Source organism: Stegodyphus dumicola, chromosome 4 (genome assembly GCF_044657685.1).
Source record: "Stegodyphus dumicola isolate Sdum_Otavi_A_Nest chromosome 4, ASM4465768v1".
NCBI classification, from domain to species: domain Eukaryota; kingdom Metazoa; phylum Arthropoda; class Arachnida; order Araneae; family Eresidae; genus Stegodyphus; species Stegodyphus dumicola.
In genome coordinates, this window is record NC_140771.1 from 167309669 (window position 1) to 167327025 (window position 17357).

At 33.0% G+C, this 17357-nt stretch overlaps 1 protein-coding gene across 4 annotated transcripts in view; it reads left to right on the forward strand.

Moving 5' to 3' along the window:
• The window catches only part of LOC118198792 (high affinity cAMP-specific and IBMX-insensitive 3',5'-cyclic phosphodiesterase 8B-like), a 419321-nt gene that overhangs the window by 264854 nt on the left and 137110 nt on the right, over window positions 1–17357 (forward strand). For all 4 annotated transcript variants that reach the window (XM_085815741.1, XM_085815740.1, XM_085815742.1 and 1 more), the window contains exon 2: window positions 7028–7084. In XM_085815741.1, coding sequence (XP_085671867.1) covers window positions 7028–7084 — 57 coding nt within the window. The remainder of the gene's footprint in view (window positions 1–7027; window positions 7085–17357) is intronic.

Genomic DNA, 17357 nt, shown 5'->3' on the forward strand with positions numbered 1-17357 from the left:
CACAGGTGACTATTAGTCCATAAGTCACAGGTTACTAATGACTGTGACGGTCACATAGCACTTTGGTTTAATTTTATAACTATTATCTCTGATAATATATTTTATTTGAATAATTAGCTAAATGATCTAAAAAATAAAATATCATATTTTTAGCTGTCACATTAGTTTTGGTCATATGTGATTCAAGTCGTGGAGTACCCATGCCAGAGACTGTGTTAAGATATTATCGGAATTTCATGGATCTGTGTATGGAGTATATATAAGAGAATAATTATATTTAATTTCTTGAAAATTCTCATTAGCAATTTTGATTTAAAATTGTTATCAGCCTACGATTTTATTTTGAGTCGCGTATGACGAAGAATCTTGAGACAGCTAGAAAACTGTTTTTGTAATTTCTGGGCGCATTTAATTAAAATCATACAGTTTAAAAATTTTTCATTGTATATATCTTTTATATAATTTATCAATAAACAGTACAAATTGACCCTTTTCATATTATTTTGCATAAAGTGATAGGGATTTGTGGAGTTTGCATACCTATTTTGTACCAGCTCGATTTTATGGTCAGGAGAACTGCATCTTCCATTAAAGGTACTTAATTTAAATGCTTATCATTGCATGGAATACTCCGTTTACGTGATTAAAGGCAAACGCTCATGTGCAGTACAATCCGCTTAGTGATTGAAATGCACCACCGGCCCAGAGATTTAACTAGTTACGACAGAACCTCAACCTACGAGGTGTGAGGTTGAACCGTTATAGCAACATATATATTTTCTTTAAAATTTAATAAAACAGAAGACCCGTTCTGGTGGTATAATCATAATCCGGACTGTAATTTTGTTTTTTCCTTTTACTTCAGTTAACCACAGTGTAATTACAGCCCATTCATGTGTAAAAGAACCCGCATAATTAAATTGTCTTTTTTCCTATAGGCGAAATGTATATTTTCTGTAAAATACCGTATTTGTACTCTTACTTTTCTGTCTGTTTTTCACTAGGCAAAATGAAAGTGCGTAAACTAAGCAAAGTTATTCGAAGATCTACCGGAATTAAGTCTTGCAGATTAACTTGGTTTTCGTTGCTTTTATTATCGTGCATTTCTATTACTTCCATCCAAAATAGCTGAACTTAAAATAGTGAGTAAATGTGTAAGTTATAGAGAGAGTCTGGTAACACGACTAGCAACGTTGCTTTTGTCGTAGTTGTATCCACCTGTTGTCCACGTTGATTTCGGTGAATACGTCTAGCTTTTGCTAGTATTTATGCTTTGGTAGGGTATAATTAGGAGCCGTGTTGATAACATTTAATTTACTACCTGTGTTGCGCATGTTTAAACTAGCTGTATTTCTAGACACAGCAAAGAGCGGTGATTAGGTTGTTACATTTTTTTTATTCATTAGTGCTTTCAATTGACAAAGGCAACTAATGAAAATCATCGCGAAATTTTCAGAAACGAATGATCAAAACAAATGTAAAGTGGGACGTTCAACGGCTTTAGAATAAGGAGTATGAAGTTGTGCGCGCGCTTGTAATGTTTGAGGTTATATAATGGAAAACATAATGTATTTATTAATTTTCAGGCATTCTGTTATTAGCAAATATACTCAGAAAAACCCATCAGAAATGTCATGCATATACATGCCTGCATAGCATGGTAATGTGGTGGAAGAAAGCGAGGCTACAAGCAAGGCTCATGCGCACACCATTGAGTAGGCAATGACTGCATTAAACTCAGTAGAAGCGTTATCTATCATACACAGTAAAGTTTGTGTCTAAAATGGAAGAGGCGTTTGAGATGGTAAAGAAATGTGCGCTGGATGGAAGCTGCCTTTTTCCCACTTTCTTTAAACGGCAGTAGTGAATTGCCAAATCCAATGTCATGCACCGTTTAGAATTTATACTCTGGCAAATTCGTAATATTAAACAGCTGCCTGTGGAGCCATGATAGTTTACCACGTCTATGTTCGGTGTTGTTTTATATTTCGGCAGTTGCTGCTATGGATTTCTGTTCCTGTCATGGATTAGACAGATCTGGTACGTTGGAAACATGCGTTTCTTGAGTATTTTTCCTCCGTTATTAATATTTGTATTGGAACACAAGGATAACATTCCACATAGTTAATCATACAACATATTTATTAACACATAGCACTAGTTAGCAGTCGAAAATGATAGTACTATGTCTCATACTACTGAAGCAATAGTTACTGTCGCATGACCCGCATGCTACTCAGTACACTCTATCACACTACGACGCAGCACTGAAATTTAAAGTGTGACTACGATTACTCATCTGAGTAGCATACGAAGGTTAAACGAGTCTTTAGTTTAAAAATAAATTTCGTTTGATTGGGATTCTGAAACATACTTAGCGAAGTTTTCCAAAGAGGTTTAGACCTTTAAGTTACATTAACATGCATTTATCACTCACGCACCTTTGCACTTTTTGTTTATATTTTATCAATTTGTAGTGTTCTAGTACATTTACCATGAGTTCTAGTATTTCTTTCCATACGAGTAATAATATTACAAATAATACGACAGGGTTAGACACTATACCTCAGCTCGAGGACTGTAGAAGGTGGTATTTGATAAGCTAAATTAACTAACTGCACAACGAGCTTTCTCAATTAAGGGCACATTTCTATGTCTTCTTCCAACCAGAAGTACTAAATCTAAACTTCATATTCACCTAACGAACAGTTAGGTGACTATGAAGTCTTTCAGATTACAATTTTGGTTGAATACCTCCTTCGTTTTCTAATTCCTTTATAGGAAATAATAGGAAAATGATCGTGAAATTTCTTATGAAATCTTAATATATTTTAAATAATACTTAGAAAAGAAAAGACCGGCAATGTTTAGTTTTGGGACATAAAAGAATTTATATGTAGGGGTAAGAAGGCGGAAGCTTTTCTGAAGCGAATTTAGATGATCATGAAATTCCGGGAAGAGATATTAACGCTTAAGGTGAAGTACTTGTTTCTATACGTTGAATTTTTAATCAGGTTACTTCACTCTTCTAAAAAGAATGAAGCAAGAGCAAATATAAATTCCGTACTTTTCTTCTTTTCTTCTTGATCCACAGCCTTTTCCTTACATAAGTTAGCACAAAATACTTTTGCTAGGTGATCGGTCACCTTGTTTTGCTGCCTTGACTGTAAACCCATACGTGTTGAGTGAACAATGACCTTAATAAGCATCTGTATACTGATAATTCCTCACCACCAGAATTTGGGGATTGGGTCCGCTAATCCCTAGTCGCCCTTTAAAGGGGAGAGTACATAAGGTTGAATCATAGTACCACCAGGATTTGGAGATAGGGTCTGCTAATCCCAGCCGCCCTTTAAAATGGGGAGTATATAAGGTAACAGATCGTTTCTTAAAATGGCAATGAAAATCAGCTTAAATAGTATGCGAGAGGAGTACATAAGCTATTTTATTCCTTCTTTCCCGCTTGCCTTCGTTGCGTAACAATAGCACACTTGGCGCGTATTCGAGAGGTCCAGGTTCGAGTCTCGGCGAGGGCATCGCTCATTTTTCATGTCTCCTTCTTTTAAAAATCCTAATGACTCTACAATATACCTATTTGATATTTTTATACCATTTAAGGTTCCAAAGAAAAATGCAAAAATAAACCCCGAAAGAAGCTTTTAAAATTCAGCCGTGAAACTGAATAGACACATTCTGTGTTTTTTGGACGTAGTATGTTGTGTGTGAGCTAGGGTGCATTCTACTGTGGAAGTGAAAACGGAAATTGGATCTGCGAGGAAGAAAAACATAATGGCCAAAATATGGTTCGTTAATGCTATGCAATTTTGAAAGGAGTCTAGTGTGCATCAAATGCAAGTCCATGGATGGCCACGTATCCCTTAAGGCTTTCATGGCTTAAGGCTTAAGCCATGGAAATTGCATTATCGAGGAGCTTCCAATTTCTGAGTGATCTGTCTCCAAAGTGAAGATCAATATTCTCCTCCAATCGCTTGCCGTCGGGATTATAGCGTTCCAACTGGATTTGATCCATTAAGCACGCTTCGAATAGGGACTGTCGAAAGAGATTAGTGAAATTCCTGCGGTATCGTTTGCAACACGAACGAAGTGAATTTAATCTAAGCCTCCCTTTCAGTTCTCGCTAACTCTTCTTGGTCCGCTTTGAAAGCACGTGTCTTTTACACATAATTCAATCGAACTACATGAGATACGGAGTTTCATTAATAGTGTGAAATTTAAAGTAACAAAAAGAAAAACTACCAGAAACAGGAGCGTCAAAAACTTCTAATAAATTGCGAAAAAGGATTTTATACCAGTTATAAAAAATAGCGATAGACTAATTTAACTAATTCTGCATATGCTTGAAAATGTTATCATTTGGACCAAAAGTAAATATGTTTTAAATTACAGATGGGGTGGGGTATGCAAATTATAAGATTCAAGGAACACAATTTTAAAAATTATTAAATTTAGCTAATTAAATTCTAAATTTTAATAAAAGCTTAATATTGTTATATTATTTTGGTATCAGTGTTCCTTCTGCAATAAATAACGTTCGTTAAACTTCAATAATCATCACGCTCTAGGCCAGGGAATTCTCATCTTTCTTGCATCTACCGCTTTTAAAAGAACAAAGCGGTTATCGACCGCTTTAGTTTTGCCTCGATAATATACGGTCCAAGCGGTCAGGAAAAACTCTCAGTGATAAAAAGGCTCACGACTGATTGTTTGAGAAACCCTGTACTATGCCAAGTAGTTTACAGAGTTCTTTAAGTACATTAGGAGAGGGAGTTCTTTAATTACAATGTCCCAACTATAGAATAGCAGAGTACAATCAATAGTTACCAACCACTTCAAACGGTGAAGAATGTTAAACACACAGCATTGCATAGTGCATCTAAAAACCGAAGCTCACACTGAAATCTCTCAGTACTCTGAAGTTACTCTGAACTTGATCCAGTCAGTCCAACAATAGTCTGCTTTGATTTAAAAAAAAAAAAAAAAAAAAAAAAAAAAAAAAAAAAAAAAAATCTGAAATGTTTCAAATTTTAAATTACGTCCAAAGGGGCGTTTTTTTAACATTTTGTGTGTTACCTTTCTTTATTAAATATCATGTTCCTCGCACTTAAACCATAAGATCCAGTGCAACAGCAATATCGCAAAATAGTTTTGAAACGAGCATATCTTTAGAATTTCCGATACAGAGACTCACGCTCTGGAGATAAAAATGTTTTTTCTGCACAACATTGCCATTGCTCGCTTTGAAATCCTTGAGTTTGTTAATCAAAAATTCGTCAAAGTTTTAAAAAAATAGGAAATCGATCATAAAACAAATTTCAAATTTCAAATTTGGTCTTCCACATGCTCATATTCGTTGGAGGATTCCGTTATTCAAAATCCGATGACTCTATGTACCGTCGTTTTATCACAATACGAGAAATATACATACATTTATGCAGATTTTTCATTATTTAATTTCTTCAAATATAATGCAGGACTCTAACATTTTGTGGCAACAGTTTGAAAAGTGAACCGACATTTATGAGTCCGACGCAAAATGCCAAAACGAAACTAATAGTCCTTCGGGATTCAAATCCCTTTGGACTAAAAAAAAAAAAAAAAAAAAGTTTGGTTCAACTAGATTTTGCATTGACTATCGCCGACTGAACAATGTAACGAAGAAAAAACCCAAAAATTGTTACGTGTGTATGGCTTCGTAAAGGACTGAATGCACATAGAATCAGTAATGGCTTGCTAGAGTTTGTTTTACCGAAAGAAACACTGTATAGTTCTGAAACTTTCCACAAAAGTACTGGTACAGCTGTTACTTGAAGCTACTAATAACGTTAAACAGCACAATGAAAGCACATCTAGAGAGTGAAGCTCTCACGGAGATCTCTCAATACTAAGAATTTAATGCTGAATTAAAAATTGAGAACTGGTGCTTTGTCCAGCCGTATATAGTTTTCCCCTGCTGTAGAGAAATCTCTAGTGTCTTCCATCTCTCAAAATTACTTGAAAGTTTGCAGTATTTGACAAAATAACAGATGATTTTCTTAATAAAACATACATTTTATTTTTAGTTTATGGAGATAGATAATTTGAATACAATCTTTAGTTACAAAATTTTCATACATCTACTAGCTGTTAAAACTTTCAGAATAACAATTTTAAACAATCTGACGTTGCTGAGCAACGGTTACTTGATACAAATATGGCGTTGCCACTCCAATATCAAAGGATTATAAATATAATTATTTGTTAAATAATAAAATATTACAACCTCTCCCCCTCCAGATAAACTTTAATTAATATTTTTATAAATTAAAGTTTACAATTTTTTTTCTCGAAACACAATATCAACACAATACAGAATTGAAATACTACAAGTAACATAGTAACATACACTGAGGAAGAGAAGAAAGAACAAAATAATTTTTTGTATCTATATAGAGAAACAAATTATTTAATCAGGCCAGGGAATACAACGTAATGCGTCTACATTTTTATGGTTTTTACCTCTTTGATGAACGACAGTGTAATTGTAAGGTTGTAATACTAGTGCCCTTCTCGTAAGTCGTGGATTTAAACTCCCATTATTTTTGAGCCAAACTAAGGGATTATGATCAGTCGTGATGAGGAATTTACTATGCCCGCCTAAATAACATTACAGGTTTTTTACATTCTTTACAGCATAAAACATAATCATAATACAAGTAATTGAACGTAAATTAAAGATAATATATAGGCTAAGAATATGAGCAAAAATTTTGAAAAATGGTTTGTCAAATTTTTTTAACTTTCTTTATTATTATTATTTTTAACTTAATATTGTTAGTTAAAAATTGAATATTATGTGTAACTACTGATAAGTTGATAACTGTTGTAACTATTGATAAGTTACAACAGTTTTCAGAAACAAAATCTACAACTATAGACAAGTTATAACAGTTATTGTCGTTGTTGTTTCTGTGTATTAGTAGTTCCTACTTGTAAAATCATCCTCACATATTTTTCATTTACTTTATAGGAGGAGGAAAGATGTTTGAAATTTGGACCCATGTGCCTTAAAATTCCTACTATTCGAGTAAGTAAGAACAGATTTTCAAACTCCTTATCTTCCGAAGTAACGATATTTTTGCTGTTAACTTCTACGCCATAATCTTTATAACTTTTAGCGCGGATGCTACAAAGTAAAACATGAAATAACTTTGATTTCACTTTTATGTCTACTTATACTAGCTCTTAAATATGTATAACTTATAATTTTGTATGATTTTATTTACCTTAGTTTCGTACAAGCGATGCTAACTCTGGGCTTCGAAATTCGTGCTTTAATTTCATTGAGTGAAATTCAAAGTAGGTATCGTAGGAAATGTGTAAATATCACATGACTTGAAAAATTAGGATTTATTTTCCACAAATATGCAAACTTGACATTAATTGAAGCTATCACCATTTTTTAGTAGGTGAGTTCAACTATATTTTGATTCTAGTCACTTTTTAATTGTATAAAATAATTTTTGACTTAATGACGAATGGATAATTTTCAGCCCTGGCTTGCTGGGCAGTCTAATAAAAATGTTATTATTTTCTTTGATGTTAATAATTCTATAATTTCTTGCCTTTGAAAACGCTGGTACCTGTCTTCATGGGTTACTAAACCGTCTGATTTGAAGTATTTTGAATAATATTTAAACGCAAATGATGAGTGATCGCGCCAATTTTACAACTAATGTTATTACAACGGTTGGAAAGTGAATAGGTGCGATTATTTTGCAGTGAAAACCACGCATAAAAGGACTGTGTATCCGGGTACTACGCTAGTTTAAGTCCTTTTAAGCATGAAAGCCGGAGGGAGCATGTTTGAAGTAGCGTCGTCAACATACGAACTGGAAAGCAGCAGAATATTCAAACGCAATGTTCATGGATGAATCAAGATTTGCGCTGGATTCTGATAACTAGCGTGTAAGAATTTACAGAGAGAAACGAATATGGAACCAACCCAGTAGTACCATTGAACACTATCCTCCCTTCAGTGCGGGATTGAATTTGGTTGAATTTTCTTTGAGCTATCACACTGATCGTTCCGTTTTACGAGAGGTACTGTGACGACTCACGAATATCACGTTGAAGTCATTGACACCATTGTGAGACTGCAAGTTGCTGCAGTTGGTCTAGTATATTCTAATGCACGTTCACGTAAATGAAGAATTGCTCCCATGAAGGCCCAGAAAATATGCCTGACTTTAATCCCATGGAAAACTTTTGGGATACAGTTAGATATGTTCTCTCTTCCCATGTACCTTCACAACAATTTTCAAAGAACTTAAATTACCTTATTAGAGGAATGGCAGTTATTGCCCTCTGATGTGGTTGACCTCTTAACTGAAAATGTAAAACATCGCTGCAGACCTTCTATGAAAGCCAAATATTGTCATGTGCCTCACAAAGGTAAGTTTCCTTTATCTGCAAGGAAAAAGAGAGTTAATGTGCAAAATGCTATTTACGTTATAAACGATTCCAATTACCTAAATATATTTTTACTCTAACTTTTTAGTCATGAATATGTAACCGAATTGTTAACCTTCATGTGAAATTATCAGCATTAATTTTTCTATTTATTTCGACTTTATCTTCGTATATTTAAGTTTTGGAAAGCAGTGCAGTTTGCGAAATTTTGATGGTTTCCAAAAGGTGGTCAGCTTTCTTAGGCTATCTCAGTCAGTCTCTTTCAATCTTGGGTTTCTGCTGATAATGGGGAGTTTTTAAATTAAAGATTTAATAATGCATCATTATTTGCAGCCCCCGATTTTTAATGATGATGATAAAATCTGCCTGTTAAATCAAGCATAAATTAAATGAATTGAATATAAACTTACGCACAGACCCGTTTTTGAAAGCCTGAACTAAAAGCTTTTGGTGTCTTAATCACATTAAATTGAATAATTAAATAATACATTATATGATACTTTATGACCTTCATTGTAAAAATAATATTTTTCACAGAATGTTACGATAAAATGACTTTCTAAATGATTAGCTTACGCTCTGCTCGTTTGGTTTATGTTATGGCAAGGTACAACAGGGCTATCTCTCTAAGGGGAGGAATGCCTTCGTTGAGGATTTCTTAGGGAAACTAGTTCATATACTCGTTACAGATGGGGAAAACCTCGGAAACGCCCGTGCAGCGAGCCCGTTCGCCTGGATTCGAAGTTAGGTGAGAACTAGCAGAGATCGGTAAGGTCGGCCGCTGGTGGGCTACGCTCTAATTATGTTACATAGCATACTTTCATAATATCGAAGATAAAAGAAAGGCTTAATGCTTTGTCTATCAGTAGCAATTAATTTCTAGCTATGACGAAGAGGATTTTACGTCAAATAGAAACAGTAAAACCTTACAAAGTGTTAACAAAACATTTGATATTGGAAATAAATAGATTGATTAAGCGTATTCTCAATGTATTAAATATAATGTTCTTGGAATAGTGATCAGTTATTGTAAGCTGTAATTAAATCTCGAGTACTCAAAATATTAGTATTACTATGAAAAAAAAAGTTATAATCAGGGTGAAAAGAGCCGTACATAGATAGATACTTTTAGTGAAATTGTTGCATTTTTCTGTATGATGAAAAGCTGAGAGAGATGATACTCTGCCGGCAAAGTTAGAATACAGGGGCAAGTCTATTTAACATTGAATAAATCGCTATCACGCTAATTTGGCGAGAAATAGCCCAAAGTCGCCAAACTTGGCGACTATTTGGCGACATTTTGATCCGGTCGCTAAATCACCGTAATAGGTATTGTAATTGAATAACTGTAATTGATTTTATATGTAATTGTAACCGTATCCTGCCCTCATATGCCTTCTAGTAATTTCGAGAAGCAGAAAATACTAGAAATCTCTCGACGGCCTGGAGGAAACTATAAAAACCGACGAGAGCATCAGTTACTCAGCAGTTGAAGTATTGAGGCCTTTTAAGATGCGCTTTGCATTGCACTGTGTTTGACCGTCTACTAATTTGAAGTGTAACTACTGTTTGTACTCTGTGATATTGTGAACACCTGAAAGAATATTTCTGTGGAAAGTTCCAGAACTCTGAAATGTTTCTTTTGATATAATAAATTTTATCAGTCTATCATCGGACCTATGTGCATTCAATCTGTTACGAATCCGTATGCACGCAACAATATTTACAAATGGAATAAACAGAAAAATATCACATATGCTGCTGTTTATGTTCTAACTCTATTCTAAATTTAAAAAGTTAAACACAATAAAAATCTCATGAGAGAGTTCTAAGACCAATTCCGTTCATTAAAAAGAAATTTTTCGACACGTAACATAAGGAGGAAAGCTTATATTATACTGGAGTCTACTATATTTGTAATATTTGTTCATTTGATGATGAAAAAATAAATAAATGTTGGAAATTATATAAAGTTCCCAATTTATTATATTTATTTATTTATTTTTAAGCAGAACATAAGTTTTCTTTAACGTTGTTTAACAAAATTCAAATTCAAACTGAAGTAGACATCACAGTAAAATACATAAATTTAAAAGAGCGAGTACAGGCTCTTAGATCTCAAATTTAATCCAATGCCTAATTTAACAATTCCTCTTTCACTAGGTTTAGAAAGCCCGAGACGTTACTTTCAGACTGCTTTATTTGAGGAATTCCTAAGATGTAGTTAATTAAATCAATTAGAGTTAATGTCAGTCCGGAGTTCTAATTGATTTAATTATCCGTCAAGCCATTAGCTGAACGAAGCCCATTTTACTTACAGCCAGATTCATTTCCTTAATTTAGTTTCGTTTGAGCTAAGACCCTGGTTTAAAGCAGTGAAGGGACTAATAGTTAGAGTTTTTAACTAAAGTAAAATTTACAAATTATTTTTATTGTTAGGAAAGCTAATAGTTAATTCGTAAAACAAAGTAATTTAACGAGTGAAAAAAAGAAGAAACCCCTACAAATGTATGACGGTTATTCAAAAATTTATTTACTCTTGAAAAATATGGTTTGTTTCGATTATGGCAAAGCGTACGAAGGCTATCTGTCTTAGGAGAGTGATGTCTTCTTGGAAGATTTTCTAAGGGACATTGATTCATATTTGCGTTACGTATGGGAAAACCTCGCAATATCCCTGAAGCCAGCCCTTTGGCCAGGATTTGGACCAAATAGGTGGACCATTGTTCAACGATTTTGCAGCTCTGCCGCTGATGGGCAATTGTTGCTTTAGACCGTTTCTGTGAGTGACTTTTGCTGATTTCCAAAATTCTTTGCGTGGTACTGAAAATTATTCTTTCATTTTATTTCCTTCTTTCTTCTACTCTTTGAGTTATTGATTGCTGCCTAATTTGCTGTATGAGCTGTTGTTAATTTCAATAAAATATTAGATTTTTCTCCTGTTCATCTGGCGTAACTATTAATGAAATCTATACGAGGCGAGCAACTGTATTCTTAATATTTTTTCCTTGTAGTCATCAGTTTTTATACCGTCCGATCATAAGACTTTAATTTTTTATCATAAAATTGCATGTCATGGAATATAAAATGGAAATATGAAAATGGAAATATAAAATAGAAATACACACCATATGGAACAATGGTTTGTATTTCTACCATATGGAACAATGGTACCATATGGTGATACAACCTTCTATATGGTGTGTATTGTGACTGTAATACTTTCCTGAAATGTGGATGTTTGCAGCAGTCTTTTGGTCTTAGGTCCTTTCGAAATCTTGCTGGTCGGAGAATAAAGGGTACACGACATTCAGTCCCTTTTCCCAGGGTATGTTTGCCCAAAATTTGATTATAACTTAGACAAATAGCCATAACGTGATTATAAGTTTAGGAGTAACCGTCTTTTTTCTAAATTAATTAATCGAAATTTTTCATATAACCTACTTATTTACTGCCATGAGATGTCATTTTAATAAACAGTTTTGTTGTATCAGAACTACGAGAAAGGTTTAATAGGAATTCAGATATTTTAACTGCAATATAATTCTTCTGTACAACTGCTGGTTCGCAAATGATATTTCTTTCTCTGAGACTGTAACCCTGGCTCCTTGAAGTTTTAAACTAAAATTAAACAACGCACTGTTTGTCAATAAAAATAATGAATTAGAGACTGATTGTCTGCGGAAGAAGCTGACCAGTTGGTTTGGTGAGTTTAAAAACCTGTAGTTTTGCAAAATTAGTCTTTGTAAATAGTTCTGTAATATGTATAAACTAATAAGCCCCTCGATTTTCTAACGCAGAAGTTCTTAACAAGGGAGGAATTGCATAGTTTCAGGGGAGAATGCGGTCAGCTTTTATTCGGCTGTTTAGTATTTAGTTTTAGTTTATGAATATAAGAAACTATTTTTAATCAAGTTTTGGTATTTACCAACATTTTCTATATTTTTTTGTTTGATTTATAAAAAGCATTAGAAAATGATCTAAATCTAAATAAATGTATCGTATATTCCTGTCTATAACGTGCCCTTTTAATATTAAAAAAATAATAATAAGATCGATTATGATTTAGGTTATACCGCGGATATAAAAACGATAGATTTAAAAATAAGGAAAATATGAACATAAAAGATGTTAGATTTCTACGTGTACCTAAATGCTGTTTATTTAAAGGAAACGATATACCTTATAAACTTAAAATGTTTTCATTATCGGTCAACATAAAAAATTCGATATATTCGTCTTCCGTTACATCTTCAGGCACGTCATCGAATTATGTTGTATCTTTAACATCACTTTTACATTGATCCATAAATAATCCCGTTTATAAATGACTTTTGAATTATATCGGGTTTAATTTCATTCTATGTTTTTATTATCCACTAACACACTATTTCTAGACGAAAATGACGCATTTGGCCTCCATTTGTAAATGTTTTCTCACTTTTCTAACACAGGGTTCGTATGGTCCTTAAAAGTACTTCAAAGTCCTTAGGTTTTTTGGAAACGGTTTTTGGTCCTCGGCAAAAGTTCGGCAAAGTTCCTTAATAATTTAAATCGGCAAAAGTTTCTTAATTTTACTAGTCTGACATTTCTCTCTGTTTTTTACGACTGCCATTTTGAGGGTGAATTAACATTTTGGAGAAATATTTTTTCGATTCATTGATAAATATTATTTGACGGGTTATCATTTAAATTCTTTCCTACTTCTTAATAGGGCATAAGGGACACAAAGCCCTCCCTCAATCGAAGCATAAAGATTTCGAAATTATTTCTTTTTTGGGAATGAAGAGTTCACAAAATATTACTTCAAAAACACCTTTCCCTAATTGAGATATGGAGTACAGAATTTGTACTTTATGGCATTATGCGGTACAAAATTTGGTGTTTTATCAACATTGTGACAGTAATCCAGATATTTGTTTCGAATTTTTTGATATTTATTAATAATGAAATTAATAAATATCATTAAAAATGATGACATATTCAAACTATAACTAAGAAATAACATAATAGAATAAATAGCAAAAATAAAATATTTTTATTTTCCCATGTCATATTTAAATAATATTGCTCTCCATTTTGGCAACTTAGGAATGTTTTGACGTTGAAAATTGAATAAGAAAATAAATGCTATGAAACATAGTTTCCTAAGCGCTTTATTTTAGTTATTTTTAAATCGATTATTTTTTTAATATTTTTTCGATAGAGTATTTTTTTTTCGTGTAGTTGTTTCAGAATATTCAAATGTGTATCAGTTGTCTCTTAAAAATGTACTTTACACTTTGCTTTTCAAAAACTTTTTTATTCAAAAATCTTCTGGCTTTTTGCTTTTACAGATTTGGCAGAGATAATTTTTAGATCTTGCACCTCGGAAGGTTTAGAAAGATTTGAATGAAACACGTGTGCTTTAGGAAATGTGTGATGAATTTCTTTTTGTATGTAAAATTTTTAGAAGAACGGGGAAAACAAAGTTACTTGAATTTTCCGCTTTTAATCCTAGAAGTCTTCCTCTTTATCTTCTCTTTATTTTCTCATCTTTTCACTAAACGCAAGCATGACAAATTGAAAAAATAGTTCTAATCTTGTCGCATGGATAGTACTGTACAAAAGCATTTTTCTATTAATAAAGAAAATGAAAACTGACAGTTTAAAAGATTCATCTTATATGTCTCACTGCACCGTACACTGGGCATTTAGCCACCTAGTGAAATCTCTGTGGGTCCTATATTCTGCTGCCCAGTGTCTGTCCTAAATTCTAACTATTTTGCCATTTTGCCAAATTTTGTTGCTCATTGCTTTACTAACTACTAAAAATCCTGCCACAATAGCTCTAGCGCCGCAACTCACCTTGTATCATTTCAGATTTATTCTCAATACTCATATTATTAAAGAAATAAAATTAGTATTTTCTATACATTTTAAATGCGTGTAGTTCTTTAGAATAGTAGAAATCTTCAACTAAATCTGAAATTATAAAATGCGGAGGAAACATACTGAGAAAGTTGAGTACATAAAGGGAAAGAAAATTATTTTTCAAAAGTATATTGTTAAAACATTAACAAAGCAGGACAAGGCAGGAACTAGTTGGAGCATTGATTTGTTTATTGAAACAAAAAAGATGTTAAAGAGAAGAAAACTGACGTAAATTAGCTGTAATATTTTGAAATTTTTCAAATTAAAAATTCATAAACATATTGTTGTGTGCGGCTTCTATGAAACATATAAGTTTTGTAGCTTTTTTTGTCTAATTATTATAATATCGTTTTAGAATCAACATCATAAATTATATGATTGATTATCTGTATTTTAAACTGTAAAATATTCTTAGATTATGATTTAAATAGTGCTTTTAACAGATATTTTTTAAGAATAAAAAAATTAATAATGGCGATATAAATCTATAATGGCACTCTGGGTATCTAACTACGTAACATAAGTATTTGTAACTAATCGCTCACCTTAAATGCTTATAAATTAATAATAAATGCTTCCTAATTGCTCATTTTTAATTTGGGTACTTTTTCTCTAGTAATAACTTTCTCTAAACTGCGTCATATCTGAAAACGTATTCCGCATTATGTCACCTTGAAACTTCTGCATTGCCTGTAAGTTTTAGCCTATCAGATTGACGAAAAATTTTACTATAAATATCGTTGCAATCCTACTACCCTCCCTCTTTCTCTGCCTATGCTTGCTGGCTGAAAGACGTCTCTTGCGTGGCTGCTTTTGTTAAAAAATGTAATGCGCCGTCATCAAAATTGTGGGGTGCAGATTATCCCCTGTTGTGTGAAGTGCAACACGTAATAAAGGTATATTTGAAATATCAAGTGATTTTTATAATTCTTCAAAAGCTCCCGGCATCTTCTGCTACGTAATTGATATTTTCATTGATTTTCTAATCGTCAATCCACTCGAAACCTGCAAAATAATGTCTTCCCTAGTCAAACATTCATATTTCATCAATTGACTGCATTTTACTTACTAAATCTTATCATCACATATATATGTAAAATATAAACAATATAAGTGTAAATTTGAGAGGAATTTATTATTGGAGGAAAGCTAATTTATTACTGGAAATTTTGGAGCAATGCTAATTACCTGGTAAATTTTACAAAGTTGATTTTATTTTCAAATTTACTTTACTGTTATGTTAAGCATTATATTAAGTTTGACAATAATGTATCCTACTTACAGATTTATTTTTTATTAGAATGGTATTACAAAAATGAAATTCGTACATAGATAATTGCTTTAATTTTTATCACTAAAAGTCCTTAAAAGTACTTAATGTGCAAAAATGTAACCCTGTAATATCTACGTATTCGACTGTCGTTTTAAATTTCCTTTGGTTTACTGATACACACATCTAATGCTGAACTAACGGCGTTAATCCGAATGGAATAACTGCCCTGTCTGTCTTACACTTTTCTTCAATTTTCTTTTCCACGTGATCCGTTAGATGTAATTTGAGCATGTCTCAAATTAAAAGACTTCCTATAAGGCAACAAGAAGGATTTTGCCTAACATATCTTATCCTCAGTTTTATACCGTTTTCATCCATCCATCTTTTCTCGTGAACTTCAATGAAAACAGCATTAGGGAAATTACATTTTGGCATCACCCTTCTTTTAAAAATAACCATGGGTTTTTAATTTGTATCGTCCGCTAAGCAGGATAGCACTACGGTGAGGTGAGATTTTTCGTGATGTGTTGTTATTATTATGTGAACATTTTTCCTTCTTTTACATCAGTTGATTTATTTCCTATTATAGTATCAAACATTACTGGAGTTTCATCCTATATTTCATGTATGCCAGTACTTTTTTTTTTTTTTTTTTTTTCTTCCTAGGTCACCTACACATCTCTGGAAATAACATCAATTGATTGTCCAAATCTTTCTAAAACATTTGCGTAACTCTTTTTTTTCCTCGTAGAACTAAATTATTCCGCCTTCCTAAATCGACTACCTCGACTCGAACCTGCTTTAAGTTTTCACTTTCATTTGTATTCTTTTTTTGCCCATTTTAAGACAAATAAACGTACTCTGTTTCTTGTTGCAGTTAATCTATTCTGGCGATTTTCTAGGAACCAGTTCGCAACACTTTCTTCTAGGGTTGGCCATATAGTTACTCCTTTACGCAAAGCACATTTATTCTTTGGCATATTAGTCACTATAATTTCATTTTTATTCCACTTACATGAGGGTCTTTCTCCCATACCAAACACCTTTGCTGTAAAACGATTTCCATTTTCTTTCGCAAGCCGAATGGCATAGCATTTGAAACCAGCACTGTGTTTGTTTCCTTAGGCAGTATTATTTACTTCTAAAAGGAACACTAGATCAACTGTATTTCAACTAAAGCACAGATAAATTACTAAAGCCCTCGTTGTTCACTTAAAAATCCCGACTTCGAATGAACATGATTCCACGAATTCATTAGGGTCGGAAGAGCGTTCTTATCCCAAATCGTGTCTTCCTTTTCACGAAAATCTAGAATAATCTTCTTATTCACACGTGCATTGAATACAATCTACCCTTTTTGCAGAATTATTTTCTCCCTAAAGCATTTCCCATGCAAACATATTGATTGTCTTATCGCTTATCAATTCGGTATACCGTTGTTCGAAAGCCGGGAAAAAAAATTCTTCGAATGAATAACTGCTAAAGATAACAACATCGCGCTTGTTCATTTCAGGTTTCTTCGTAAAGAAAAGGTTGCGCGTTATGGTGTATATGTATTTTTTAAGTTTGGAAATGAAGAAGGGGGAATGATCTTCTAGCAACGGAGAAGGGGTGCAAGGCGCAAAAAAGTTGAGAACTACTGTTCTAACAAATCGAATAAGCGAATGCGTGAAACTCACTACGGTATGAATTGAATAGGAAT